The following is a 12,755-nucleotide window of genomic DNA, read 5'->3' as shown; positions in this document are numbered from 1 at the left end:
CGCACTGGGATGCAAAGATCCCCGGGAAGAAAAGCATGCAGATTACCTGGCTGTCAGTCATTTGGTAGAGATCTTTGTAGGCCATGTAGACTTGAAAGGAATTAACACCTGTTACAGAGGGGGAAATTAAGTCATGCAAAGCAAGAGATTTCGTAAGCACCTGTTTTTAGCACTGTAGAGCTGATAGAACACAGGGTTGTTAACACTGTAGATGTTAATTAACAGCTCGGGGTTACTAGTACATGCATGGCTGCTTTTTTATTCAGGCTTAGCATTTCAGCCAGTTTGTATATGAAGCCTCCACATCAAGTTGACTTCGGTCAGTGGAGCTGGAGGCAGTGGACAAGTAAAGGTAAAAGTAAAGGTTTCCCTTGCCTGAGAGCCAATCGAATCCGATTCTAGGGATTCTAGAATTCTAGGCTCATCTCCGTTTCCAAGCCTAAGAGCCAGCGCTGTCCGAAGGCATTTCCGTGGTCATGTGGCCAGCATGACTAGACGCTGAGGTGCACGGAACGCTGTTACCTTCCCACCGAAGCGGTACCTATTTATCTACTTGCAATTTCTTGCTTTCGAACTGCTAGGTTGGCAGGAGCTGGGGCCAGAGACAGGCACTCACTCCGTCACGCGGTACTCGGGTCTCGAACAGCTGAACTACCGACCTTTTGGTCTGCAGCTCAACATCTTAACCACTTGAGCCACCACAGCCCCAATAATGGACAAGTAGGGAAGGGTAGATAACAGTGCTGGTATATCCATCTTATTTTGTCTTCTTCAAGAAATGTCTCCCCATTTGGATTTTTACATTGTTTTTCCTGCAATCCAAGATGCTGCATGTTACGACACATGACTTGGCACATCTGTTCATCCATTTTAATCCCGCTCAGCATGGCAAGACCCAATCTGCCCAGGCTCAGGAGCCGAGCGAGTCCTGCCCGGGTGGACTGTTGGGCTGCCGCAGCACACGTTCCAGTTAGTTAGTTACTTACTTACTTACTACGGGGACCCAAAGCGGCTGACCTCATCCTCCTCTCCTTCATGTTATCCTCATAACAACCCTGTGGGGTAGGTGAGGTGGAGAGGATGTGACTGGCCCCGGATCACTCGGTCAGTTTCCACAGCAGAGTGGGAATTTGAACCCGAGTTTCCCGGATCCTGCCCTATAGCCACTACCCCGCACTGGGGTCACAAAGCCCATGCCGAATGCCACAAACCTAACAGCCGTCGGGTGAGCTGGATTAGGGCTGCATGCAGGCAGAGGAAATCTGGAGGAAGCCAAGACCTGGCCCCAGGCTGAGTGCAATCTTCCCACGCCTTCCGCTTATGCCCCACGCAAACGCTGCAGTATGTGGGAAGCCGTTTAAGTTAAAGGACTGATAGCAGAGCAGGTAATTTGCACCAAGCACTGAAACCGCAGGCAGATTGTCGCAGGAAGAAAAGAAGGGTTGCCTTCTGAGGTAATGCTTTTTACATTATTTTCCCTTTTTGAACCTGCATTAACCCATTTTAACAATCCGGTATAGTTACTATAGCAGCATAGCCAACATTCTAAGAAAACTCAGTCTGCAGGTTTCCCCTGCCTGACTGCAAAGATTCCCACCCACCCCCAATCCACACTCGGCCTGAGCTCTGGGGATTTCCTTTGAATACCTCCGATGCAGTCTGCAATGGCACTGCTGCCGAGAGCCCTCGAGGCTGGCCTGGCTCAACGGTCAGTGACACCACGGCCACGTTCAGACCCCGTGTCAGGAGCGGCACATCTTAAGGCCTCCTACAGTCCTCACAAGAACCACCAGCCACTGAGGAGCCTCCAAAGGAGACAGAGAGATACAAACCAATCAGGACCTCCCCACAGAAGTGGAAAACTAAAACCCACAGACACCGTTCAGGGTGGCTCTGGGAGACCTTTAGAAATACACATCTTTGGGACATATCAGTTGCAAGGTAAAGGTAAAGGTTTCCCTTGCTTGGAAAGCCAGTCGAATCCGACTCTAGGGATGCGGTGCTCATCTCTGTTTCCAAGCCAAACAGCCAGCGCTGTCCGAAGGCATTTCCGTGGTCGTGTGGCCGGCATGACAAGACGCCGAGGCACACGGGATGCTGTTACCTTCCCACTGCTTTCGAACTGCTAGGTTGGCAGGAGCTAGGGCCAGAGACGGCACTCGGGTCTCAAACTGCTGAACTACTGACCTCCCGGTCTGCAGTTCAGCGTCTTAACCACTTGAGCCACCGCAAACACAAGGCCAAAACATTGTGTGTGTGAAATTCTATCATACACACCCCAACCTATATTAAATGTATTAAATCACACACACCCTCACTCATGCACACACACACTCCAAAAAAACTCTTATAACAATACTGCAGATGCAAACTACGCGGTGAGGCCATTATGGCATTGTTCAGGCCACCCGGAGTCCCAGGAGAGAAGAGGGTGGGATGCAAAGATTATAACTGAGCACTTTTTCTGACATTCTCTGAATATTCTGGTTGGCAAAGGACAAAACCCTGGCCCCCCAGAGGACAGGCGCACCTCCACCTAGCCTCCATCTTTAGACAGAGGAAGCCTCGCTCCCCTCATGGAGGGGGGGGGGCAAAATCCCATCAGTTTCTTCTTTTCTGCTGGACACCAGTGAAGGACCGCCAAGAGCCCAAGGCCTTCCCATCCCCAGACGTCCACAGACCTCCTTATCTCTTTGATTGTCGCTTTATATAATTGCCACCTTTCTGCCTCACGTGAAGCCCTCAAAGAGTTTGCAACTGATTAAAAAATATATAAAACATACAATAAGACCTAAAGAAAGCAAAAAGCAACCCAGCCACATCCAGACCTCAGACAAACCAACAGCTCCACTCAAAGGCAACAAGGCCGCCTTCAGCTGATACCGGAAGACCACTTAAAGACAGCCCCTCCTCGGGGAGGGAATCCCACCCCATCTGAGCAAGCTAGGGCCAGGGCCTCCCGTGGGGCTCGGAAAACAGAGGCTCACCCAGGGAGGCCAGGCTGGCTGAGATCTCAGACCCTGGGCTGGTCAGGATGGAGAGACATTCAGGAACCCCGGGTCAAGTCTTCTGGCTTCTAAATGCTCCCCAGAGTCGGCACGGTGTCCTTCCAGTCCTGAGTCAAATCATATCAAACAAGGGGGGGGGACCCTGGGCACAAACACAGAAGCTGCCTCCCCCCGCATTACACAATGAAGGAGTGGCCAAAGCAGGCCAGGCACCGCCCCCCACCTGCTCAGTCAGGGAGCCCCACCAGCCCCTGGTGCCCAGCACCATGCAAACACATGATCAAGGGCAGTCTGTGCCAAGAGAAAGACTTGTGAAGCATTGTAGACTACACACACACACACACACAAACATCTTGCAACCTAAAGCAACAAACCTTGTGGACGCCAACAACAACTGTTCCCGATGCCAGGCCTCTTGCGCCCAACAACACTGCTACGGGGCACCGGGCACCCAAGAGGCGAGCCCATCGGCCCGGCTTAACCACCCTCCGGCCATAACAGAGGGACCCACACCTCCTCTTGCTCTCTGCAGCACGGGCACTTGGCTCTGCCTTGGCAGCGGGGGCAGGGCCGGTGCCAGGCTTTTTTGCACACTAGGCAAGGCTACCTTCTGGTGCCCCCCTGTGCGCGCCCCCCATTTTTAAACATAAATGCATGTTAGGAAGAATGAAAAACACAAAATTTGAAACTGCTAATCTTTTTCTTTAATTGTGAGAACAAGTAATACCGTCTCTGATTTTCTCTCTCAAACAGAAAAACACAACTCATAAAGCATTCTGGAAAATCCTGTTAATTGTGATGTTGAAACTTAAGTCTCTTTAATGTTTCCATTTCAGGCACATCAGAATCTCATTTTGCCTGCCTTTTCTTTAGCAAATTTTGTCACCAATTCCTTCAGGTCAAGCCGATGCAGAGTGACTCCAGTTTAATCATTGGGTTCAGACTGGGGTAACTCTGAATGAGACTGCACTGTCCGTCTCCAATGGTGTGCTTTTCAAGCTAGGTTGTTGCCTGCCTGAAACCTCAGGATGGAATGGGTTAGCGAGGGTAAAAACAATAGCCTAGTGAAAACATGAAACATTAAACGGTATCTGGAATTAAGGTTACCCCCATGCAGGCATGATTCTGGTCACTAAATGCCGCCACCACCCTCCTTTAAAAGGTGCTGGGGCTCAAAGTTGCTCCTAAACCACTCCTTACTTCTCATGTAGATGGCTAACCTGTGGTTATTTGATGGTGAGGGGGGATGCACATTGCACATGTTCAGAGACACTCTTGACAGTCCAGCAAAGAGCTCAACATTCAACAGTGGCTGAGCTATGATGCACCTTAGTAGCTATATAACTAGGAAAATTCCAACAGGTACATATGAAGTACCTTGCTTGAGTCCACATTCTGTTCACAGCTGGCCAAATACCCATGGAAAGTTTTGGCACACTTTCTCCATTGTTGGTACCCAGCGGCTGGTCTTTAGAGAAACTATACAGGGAACGTCTCCGTAGCTATCCTGGCTAACAGACCTCCTTAAAGTTGCCTAACCCTTTTGAAACCCCCTAAACTGGGGGAGGCCACCTGAACTTGTGGCAGTGAATGACAGACGCTAATTAGTCCGGTTGGGCTGCGTGCACTTCCTTTTCACAGTCCTGCACCTATTGCCAGCCTGCCAGATTCATGGGGGTGTACTTGACCCGTAGAGGGGGAGGAACGAGGCCGCTGTTCCCGCCTGGCAAGCCTTTTGCTGTGGCCGAAGGTAGGAAGAACCTGTTGAGTACCCTCCCGCCCGTGGGCAGCCCTTAAAGGGACAGGCGCGGAGTCCACACACAGCTAGCAATCTCCCTCCCCGGACGTGCTGCAGTTGCAAGACGGGCTCCTGGTCTTTGCCATCCAAGCCAGATTTTTGCATGGCAGCGAAAGAACGTCTCTACACACACACACACACCAGTCCCCAGAATCCCGGTTGCAGCTCCTCCCTCTGTCCCCTACTGGGCACAAAAGGCATTGCTAAGTGCAATTGTGTTTTGGGGGGAACCTGCAAGAAGCTTGTGTTTTTTCCCTCCCCCTTTCTGCGAAAGCTCCTTCCCTGGGGGAGGGAGGCGAAAAAGCGCAGGCTCTCTTGCGCACTTCTTCGGGGGGCTTTGCCCACTCCCCTTGAAAAGGGCTACCTGCTCGGATCAGCTTGAGGGGGGAGGTCTCCCATCTTCCTCTGGAGGGGGCTGGAACAGCCACTTCCATCTTGGAGCCCGCCCCCTGCTGTGCAAGCAGTCCAGACAGCGGTGAGGGGAGGGCAGCAGCTGCTCCAAATCCCCCCAAAAAACATGCACCTAATTTTCCACCGGCTCCGGCAGCCCCAACTGGAGCAGCCCAGCGGTGCCCACAGCCTGGTGCCTGCCACCCTCCCCCCTGGCACCCGCTGCCCTCATGGACCACCAAACCAACCTTTCAAAGGGGCGCGGCTTTGTGTTCTGGGGGAGCGGTGGGCAGGAGGCGCAGCAAAGCGGCAGCTGACTGAGATGGACGGTGGGCAGCAACGTGCACATGCTCAGATTGCCCCTTCAGTTCCACGAGCAGAGCAGCCTGGCAGGCGTTTGATGAGGTGGGGGAGGAGTGGGGCGGCAGGCCAGTGGGCGCCCTTCTCACATGGCACCCTAAGGCAATTGCCTAACCCTGCCTTATGGAAGCTCTGGCCCTGCCAGGGGGAAGGACAGACCCCTCCCGAGAGCTCTGGCCCATGGGCAGCCCAGCTGGGAGCAGCTGATCTCCTTCCTGGGCAGGGCCGCCTTCCACACTCCGTAGGTCTCAGCCCCACCAAGCAGCCCTTCGCCCAAAGAGTGGGCTATGTGGTTTTGTATCCCCTAACCTGCCAATGGCACTGCCGGTGGCTGCAGAGGCTGGGCAGCAGGTGAGAGGGGCCCCACGTGGACCCTTACGCCTTCCTTCTAGAAGAAAGAGATCTTTACATCTGGATCTCTCTCAGACACACATGCACACGCACACACACACACACAGGGCTCTGTGTGTAAAAATTGCCTTCAGCAGCAGCAGCAGCTGTAACAGTTCATGGCTGAGAAGGTCCAGAGAGATCACTTAAGTCCCTTGTGAGACAGTCTTCCACACAGGTTAGGCCTGTCACTGTCATCCGTGCCAATTTCTGCAGGCCCCTTTTCAGACACAAAATCTGCACAAAAAAGTCACCCCAGAGGCTGTCAGTTTGCGCAGCTGACGGCCAGAAAGAGAAGCAGGCCTGGCAGACGGGAACACTCCGGGGGCTCTCTAGAAAGACTCCACAAATGGGAGGCACCAAGCCCTGGCCATCCCTCTCCGTGCTCCTGAGTCCTGGAAACTCCCAGAGGGAGAGGCCGAGGAGGCTCACCGGACATTTCAATTAAATGACAGTCTCCCTTTCCCTAAAAAGCACCTCTTGCCTTCTCCGCATCCCACCTCCCGCCTGGCCCCCGGCCCATCACTGACCTTTGTCTTGCACCAGTATATCCAGTTCTTCCCGAATCCCATCGTACCAGCTGGTGATATCCACGTGGAGGGAATAATCACAACAGGATTTGGTGTCCGCTGCCTCGTGCCACTTTTCAAACGAGGTTAATAAACTGGAGCCCGGTTCTGGAAGGACGTGGTCAACTGCGAGGAGGAGGAGGAGGGGACACAGACCATGAAGCGTCCGGGGATTTTGAGCCCCGACAATCTGCACAGCACCGACAGAAGCATCTCACAGGATTGTACTGGAAACAAGCCGGGCCATGAAAGCTCAGGTTTTCCAAGGTCTTAAAGAAACCGGTTACTTTCTTGGGACAAGGAATTGAGCCATCCCTTTTTAAATCCTGCCCTTTCTCCAAGAAGCCCACATCCATGTACATGGCAAATCTTGCTCAGTGTCATTCTCACAGAGGTAAATTAGACTGGGTGAGAGAATGACCCTAAAGTCACCCAGTCAACTTCGCTGCCAGGGAAGGACTTGAACCCGGGCCCTCCGGATCTCAGACCGACATTCTAAGCAACATACCACGGGGGCCCTCCCAGGGACGGCTGCTAACTCTTAATGCCGCCCCCCTTTTTTGCCAAAGCAAGACTGAAGAAGGAGAAGAAGATTTATACCCCGCCCTTCACCTGGAGTCTCAGAGCGGCTTACAAACTCCTTTCCCTTCCCCTCCCCACAACAGACACCCTGTGAGGTGGGTGGGGCTGAGAGAGCTCTGACACAAACTGCTCTTTTTTTCAAGGACAGCTGTGCCAGAGCTTGTGACTGACCCAAGGTCACATCAGCAGGTGCAAGTGGAGGAGTGGGGAATCAAACCCGGTTCTCCCAGATTAGAGTCCGCGCACTTAACGACTGCACCAAACTGGCTCTCTGCCGAGGCATCTGCCAAGGCATCATTATGGACAGGAAACAATATCCACCTTTTGTCCCTTTATTGTCGAATAACAAGATGCCTTGCTAATGACAGAAGGGTTGCTTGTGCAATCGCAGAGTCCTGCCCCTCTAATGGAGGCTCAAGGCGTGGAAATGGCAGTCCCAAGTTTTTCATGGAATGGAGGCAAATAACATCACCTGGTAAATCACCTTCCCGCGAAGCCTCTATTAAGGGGACAGGATGTTTTTACTCCAGCCAGGTGTCAATCCTACAGGAGAGTCGGCTTCCTATTGATGCCAAGGGAGTGTCAGAATTGTGGGTTTCTAACAGCAGTGTTCTCTCTAAGCTGAGTTAGTGTGAGCTAGTTTACAGTTTTTTAGCCTCTGGCTCACACATTTTTGTCTTAGCTCAGGAAGGATGGCTCCAGAGCAAACTAATTTATACAGTAGCCAAATCGCTCGCTCATAATTTTAATGCCAGTAGCTCACTGTTAAATGGTGGGTTCCATGGATGAGCAGGCTCGAGTCCAGTGATCAGCTCAACTTTATTTGTGATTTCAGCAAGAGCAAGACAAGACCCCCAGAGCCGCAGCTCTGCTAAATAGCCTGCAATTGCCACACTCACCCCACTCCCAGTGATAGGTTATTTACATAACATTACTACTTGATTAGTTACTTCCAGAGTCCTGGCAGGCTATTGTTCTTGTGCTCCAAGCTCAGCCAGTCTCCAGTCTCTGGTGTGACATACCTGGAATGGTTCACTCCCAATAATAACACTCACAAAGTAGATTTTTTGCTCACAAGACTCCACAGCTTAGAGACAACATTGGCTGTGACATAAACAATGAGTCAAGAACAACCTGGTGTCAGCAAGCTGCCAATATGTTTCCCTCTACTCTGTGTATGCTCTTATGTTTCACTATGCTCTGTGTGTATTCGTCTGTGCCCTTATTCCTTGGGTATGCGCTTGTTTGCATTCACTTTCCCATGTATGCCTGTTTATACGCTTAATTGCCTAGTTGCAGGAACGTTCGTATCTCTCAAGGCCACAGGTGGTTGCTGGCGGGTAGTAGCTTGAGTGACCTCATGGCTTTATCCATGAGAAGCAGTATGTTATGATTAAGTAGGAGCATTGCTTCCCAGGCTCAATGGCGCGCGCGGGAAGTCCCGCAATTGGGCCTCAGCTTTTTGAATTAACTATAATCTCTTGGGATCCATGCTTATGCCTCATTCTGAACAGTGATCCTGTTATGCACCTATTGCTTCAAATAAAAGTAAAACCTTTTCTACAAGTGTGTGCTTCGTTGATGCAATGGGAGTCTGACACCTGGCAGGCCTGAAAGCTTGAAAAGCTTTTAACCACCCAGTTTACTCCACTATTGTTATTTTCCTGCACGCCCTCCTACAAACTGGATGTGGGCAGAACGGAGTGGGTGCGGAGGAGAGCAATGAAGACGATCAGGGGCCTGGAGGCCAAGGGCCCTACGAGGAAAGGCTGGGGGACTTGGGAACGTTCAGTCTGGAGAAGAGGAGGTCAAGGAGGGACAGGACTGCTCTCTTTCAGTATCTGAAGGGCTCTGTCCCTTGGGGGAGGAGGGCAGGGAGCTGTTCCTGTTGGCCTCAGAGGAGAGGACTCACAAGAATGGGTTTAAATTACAGGCAGAAAGGTAGCGGCTGGATATAAAGAAAAATTTTCTACTGCTTTCTGTGCATAATCAGCGGGATTTAGAGACAGAATAATGCACCTGAGCAAAAGAGATTCACCACATTCCAATCCACACGCAAAAGGCTTCTGGGTATATCATTTGTTTTCACTGCAATGCAAACCTAAAATGTGAAGACAGCAGCCACGTTTGCACACACGTACACCATGCAGGGGCTCTTTTAAAGGAAGCCAGAGCTTGAGGGCAGATATGGGCTCCTGGCGGGAAACCCAGGTTTGAGATTCCCAAACCAACAGAAGGCTCCCTGGCTGGCGCTGACCTGCATGAGATCACTGCGACAATCAGTGCAAAAAGCATAAAGGACTAAGATTAGGGAAGAGCTAGATATTTCTAAGCAAAGCACGTCACACTGGGCACACAGTCTGGGGGGCGGGGGGGGGGATCTAAGGGGCTGGCTTCTACGGATATTCCCCTGGCAAAGGTGGGTCATTCCTCCACCTTCCCCTCCCTCCCAGCAACCCACAGAGGCTGGGGAACCCTCAAAGACAAAAGGCCCTGTAGTCAGGGGGCAGAAGCAAAGATAGGGATTGGCCGAGGCCTACCCTCCTTCCACTTCCGTCAGTGGAACTCCCACAGGATCCAGCCCAAGGTCTTCACTGAGGAGCAGTTCTTCGACCTTCAAAAAACCCACAGTCCTTACAAGAGCTCTGGCCTTGCCCCTTGTTCACATGGAAGGAGGAGAGCAAGTTCTTCTCCGAGCCTCCAGTGAAAGGAACACATCCCGTCTTTTCAACCAAGTACCTCGCCAGGACTTACTGATCATGGTGGTGCCTCCCGCTAGAGCAGCCTTTGTGCCTTGGTAGAAATCGTCCACGGCAGCCATCCCCCGGCAGGGCTTCTGGAGGTAAGTATTGACATCGATGCCTCCAGGAATAACCAGTCGCCCATTCGCCTCGATGGTCTTCACTCCCCCAGGAACAATCAAATTCTCTCCTATTTGCCTAACAAGAAATAACAAGGGCTGTTTATTCCACTGCCTAGAACTGCTGGGTTGGATCCCACCGATCCATCCACTAAGGGAAGCGCTTTCTTCAGGCACAAAGATTCTCCCCACCAATTACTCCATGAGTCAGAGAAAAGCAACATGATTATCAGATGGGGATACCAACAATCTTGAAGATCTCAAGAATAAAAAACAAGTTTAAAGTCTAATCTGCAACATTTAAGTAAAGTTTGAGTCCAGTGGCACCTTTAAGACCCACAAAGTTTTATTCAAAGTATAAGCTTGAATAAAGTTTTGTTGGTCTTAAAGGTGCCACTGGAAGCAAAACTTCGTTCTGCTACTTCAAACCAACATGGCTACCCCACCTGGATCTATGTGCAACATTTAACTTAGTCAAAAACAAAAAGCAAGGAGACTGCCCAGCTGGAACCAGTAAAGGGGGGGGAGGAGGAAGGATGCAAACATTATGTAGTTAAACCATGCTGTGCATAACAACATACATGGAGGGGGAAAGCATAAGCTGTAACATTCATCGAAGCAATGAGCTAAAGTTCCTGCAGTTCACAAATTGAGACAAAGTAGAACAGTAAACATAGCTCCTGCAATTTACAAATTAAGGCAGGGTAGATCCGTAAACGGTTATGAAGACTCCGGATTCTTACTTCGTTTCGAAAAAACACTTCTTCAGAAGCACAGCGCACAAAATGGTTGTCCTATTTCTTGTCTTTTTACATAGTTCTCACTATAAGATCCTATACAAAGGTTATCAGAGTTGTTTAGAAAAAAATCCTTAACAGGACGACAGAAATCTAATAAATGGGCACCAGTCAAAAACCTTATCAGTATTTCCAGTCGCTAGCATTTAACTTAGTATCATGCACACGTAACATGTACTGGGGTCTAACTCTTTTTTAAAGCTGTTTTTAACACATCATCTTCGGTGGGTTTGCAAAGTGCCAGCAAATGGGGGGGTGCCTATTCTTCACATTCCTCACCACATTAACTCTGCACATTCCTCACCCTGCATCACCTTATTTTTTACTACATGCAGTTGCTGAGAGATGCTGATGGACCTTAAACTGGCCAGAATGTAGACAGCATCAAGACAGGTAAAGAAAGTTCAAAGTTTAAAACTAACTTTATAAGTCCATCTTCGAGGTACACATCTGCATAGAATGAATGGTCATCATTGATAATCCGTCCGCCTTTAATGAGTAGCCGATCACTCTGGAGGGGGGGGGGAAGACATCAGAAAGAAGGAAAGTGAACAGAAGTGAAAGATTTAGGCAATTCAGCTACCATCAAAACTGTGTGCCATTAAACCGCAGCGACTGAAGGCAAAAGACACCTCGGGAGGCACAAAGGGATCACCAAAAGAACCAGCTCTGCTGTACTTCTCAGGCAGAGTTTGCTCTCATGATACATCTCTTGCTCACCAGAATTGGGCATAAAAGGAAGTGGAACCACACGGCTTTGCTCTTGGAGGGTTTTACTCACCCAATGGCTATTTGATAACTTGGGTAAGAAAAGTAACAGAAGCCCTTGTAATCATCAGGTGGTGTTGCACCAATTGCACTGGCTGCCAACCAGTGTTCCCTCTAAGCTGAGTTAGTGCGAGCTAGCTCACAGCTTTTTAGCCTCCGGCTCAGACATATTTGTCCAAGCTCAGGAAGGATGGCTCCAGAGCAAACTGATTTACACAGCAGCCAAATCGCTGGCTCACAACTTTAATGCCAGGAGCTCACAGAGTGGAATTTTTGCTCATGAGACTCCACAGCTTAGAGGGAGCATTGCTGCCAACTGAGTACTGGATCTGGTTCAAGGTCATGGTACTGACCTTTAAAACCCTATGCGGCCAGGGACCAACATACCTATGGGACGGTCTCTTCCCGTATGTGCCCCGGAGAGCTTTACACTCTCCTGGCAGTCCCCAGCCCAAAGGACGTCCATTTAGCCTCGACCAGCGCCCTTCTCTGCCCTGGCCTCAGCTTGGTGGAAAGTGCTCCCAGTTGACATCAGGGTCCTGCGGGATCTATTACAATTCCACAGGGCCTGTAAAACGGAGCTGTTCCTCCAGGGCTTGGGTTGAGGTGGTGGTCGTCCAACCCTCTCGGCCTCTCCTGCTCCCGGGGCTTATAGCGCAATTTGCCCTGCTCACAGAGACCCACAGAGAGAGCATCATCGCAGGAGGCACCACGAATCTGCCTTGACTAGTTGCCATCTATCTGATCGGACTGAAACTTGACTTTAAATTTTATCTTTTAATGTTAATTTTGTTTGTTTGTTCTGTTTAAACTCTAATGTCTTCTTCTTATGTTGTAGATTGAAATGATGTGGCCCACCCTGAGCTCGCTTGCGGGGGAGGGCGAGATATGTCTAATAAATCAATTCAAACTAAGACGCCCAGGGGTCATTTCCTGCAGGAGCGCACAGGAGTGGAGCTCCGGCAGTAAAGAGCCCAGGGGGCGGGCACATGCAACAAGCCCCACCCCCTGCTCCCTGCAGCCCTCAGAGCAAGAAGCAGCCAGGTAAGCTGCAGAGCTCCTCCCCTGGCCCCCCGGTCCAAAACAGTCCAGTGGCACCTTTAAGACCCAAGTTTTATTCAGGTACAAGCTCTCCCTCCTCTGTGAGGACAGATCTGCACGTCTGTCCCCCCCCCAATAGGTAGCAATCCAAAACAGTCCAGTGGAGCCTGAGCGGTGGGTGTTGCCTTCTGA

The 12,755-nt window shown here is 50.7% G+C and overlaps 1 protein-coding gene across 1 annotated transcript in view; it reads right to left on the bottom strand.

Moving 5' to 3' along the window:
* CRMP1 (collapsin response mediator protein 1) overlaps positions 1-12,755 on the bottom strand; it is a 46,230-nt gene that overhangs the window by 19,826 nt on the left and 13,649 nt on the right. Inside the window, exons 2-5 of the mRNA XM_015425774.1 lie at positions 11,177-11,265; positions 9,852-10,036; positions 6,477-6,641; positions 47-108 (exon numbers count right to left, since the gene is read on the bottom strand). Of these exons, the coding sequence (XP_015281260.1) occupies positions 47-108; positions 6,477-6,641; positions 9,852-10,036; positions 11,177-11,265 (501 nt within the window). The remainder of the gene's footprint in view (positions 1-46; positions 109-6,476; positions 6,642-9,851; positions 10,037-11,176; positions 11,266-12,755) is intronic.

Source organism: Gekko japonicus, unplaced genomic scaffold (genome assembly GCF_001447785.1).
Source record: "Gekko japonicus isolate JY-2015 unplaced genomic scaffold, Gekko_japonicus_V1.1 scaffold1905, whole genome shotgun sequence".
In the NCBI taxonomy this organism is placed as follows: domain Eukaryota; kingdom Metazoa; phylum Chordata; class Lepidosauria; order Squamata; family Gekkonidae; genus Gekko; species Gekko japonicus.
Note: the sequence above shows the minus strand (reverse complement) of the source record. Positions and strands in the feature narration are given on the sequence as shown.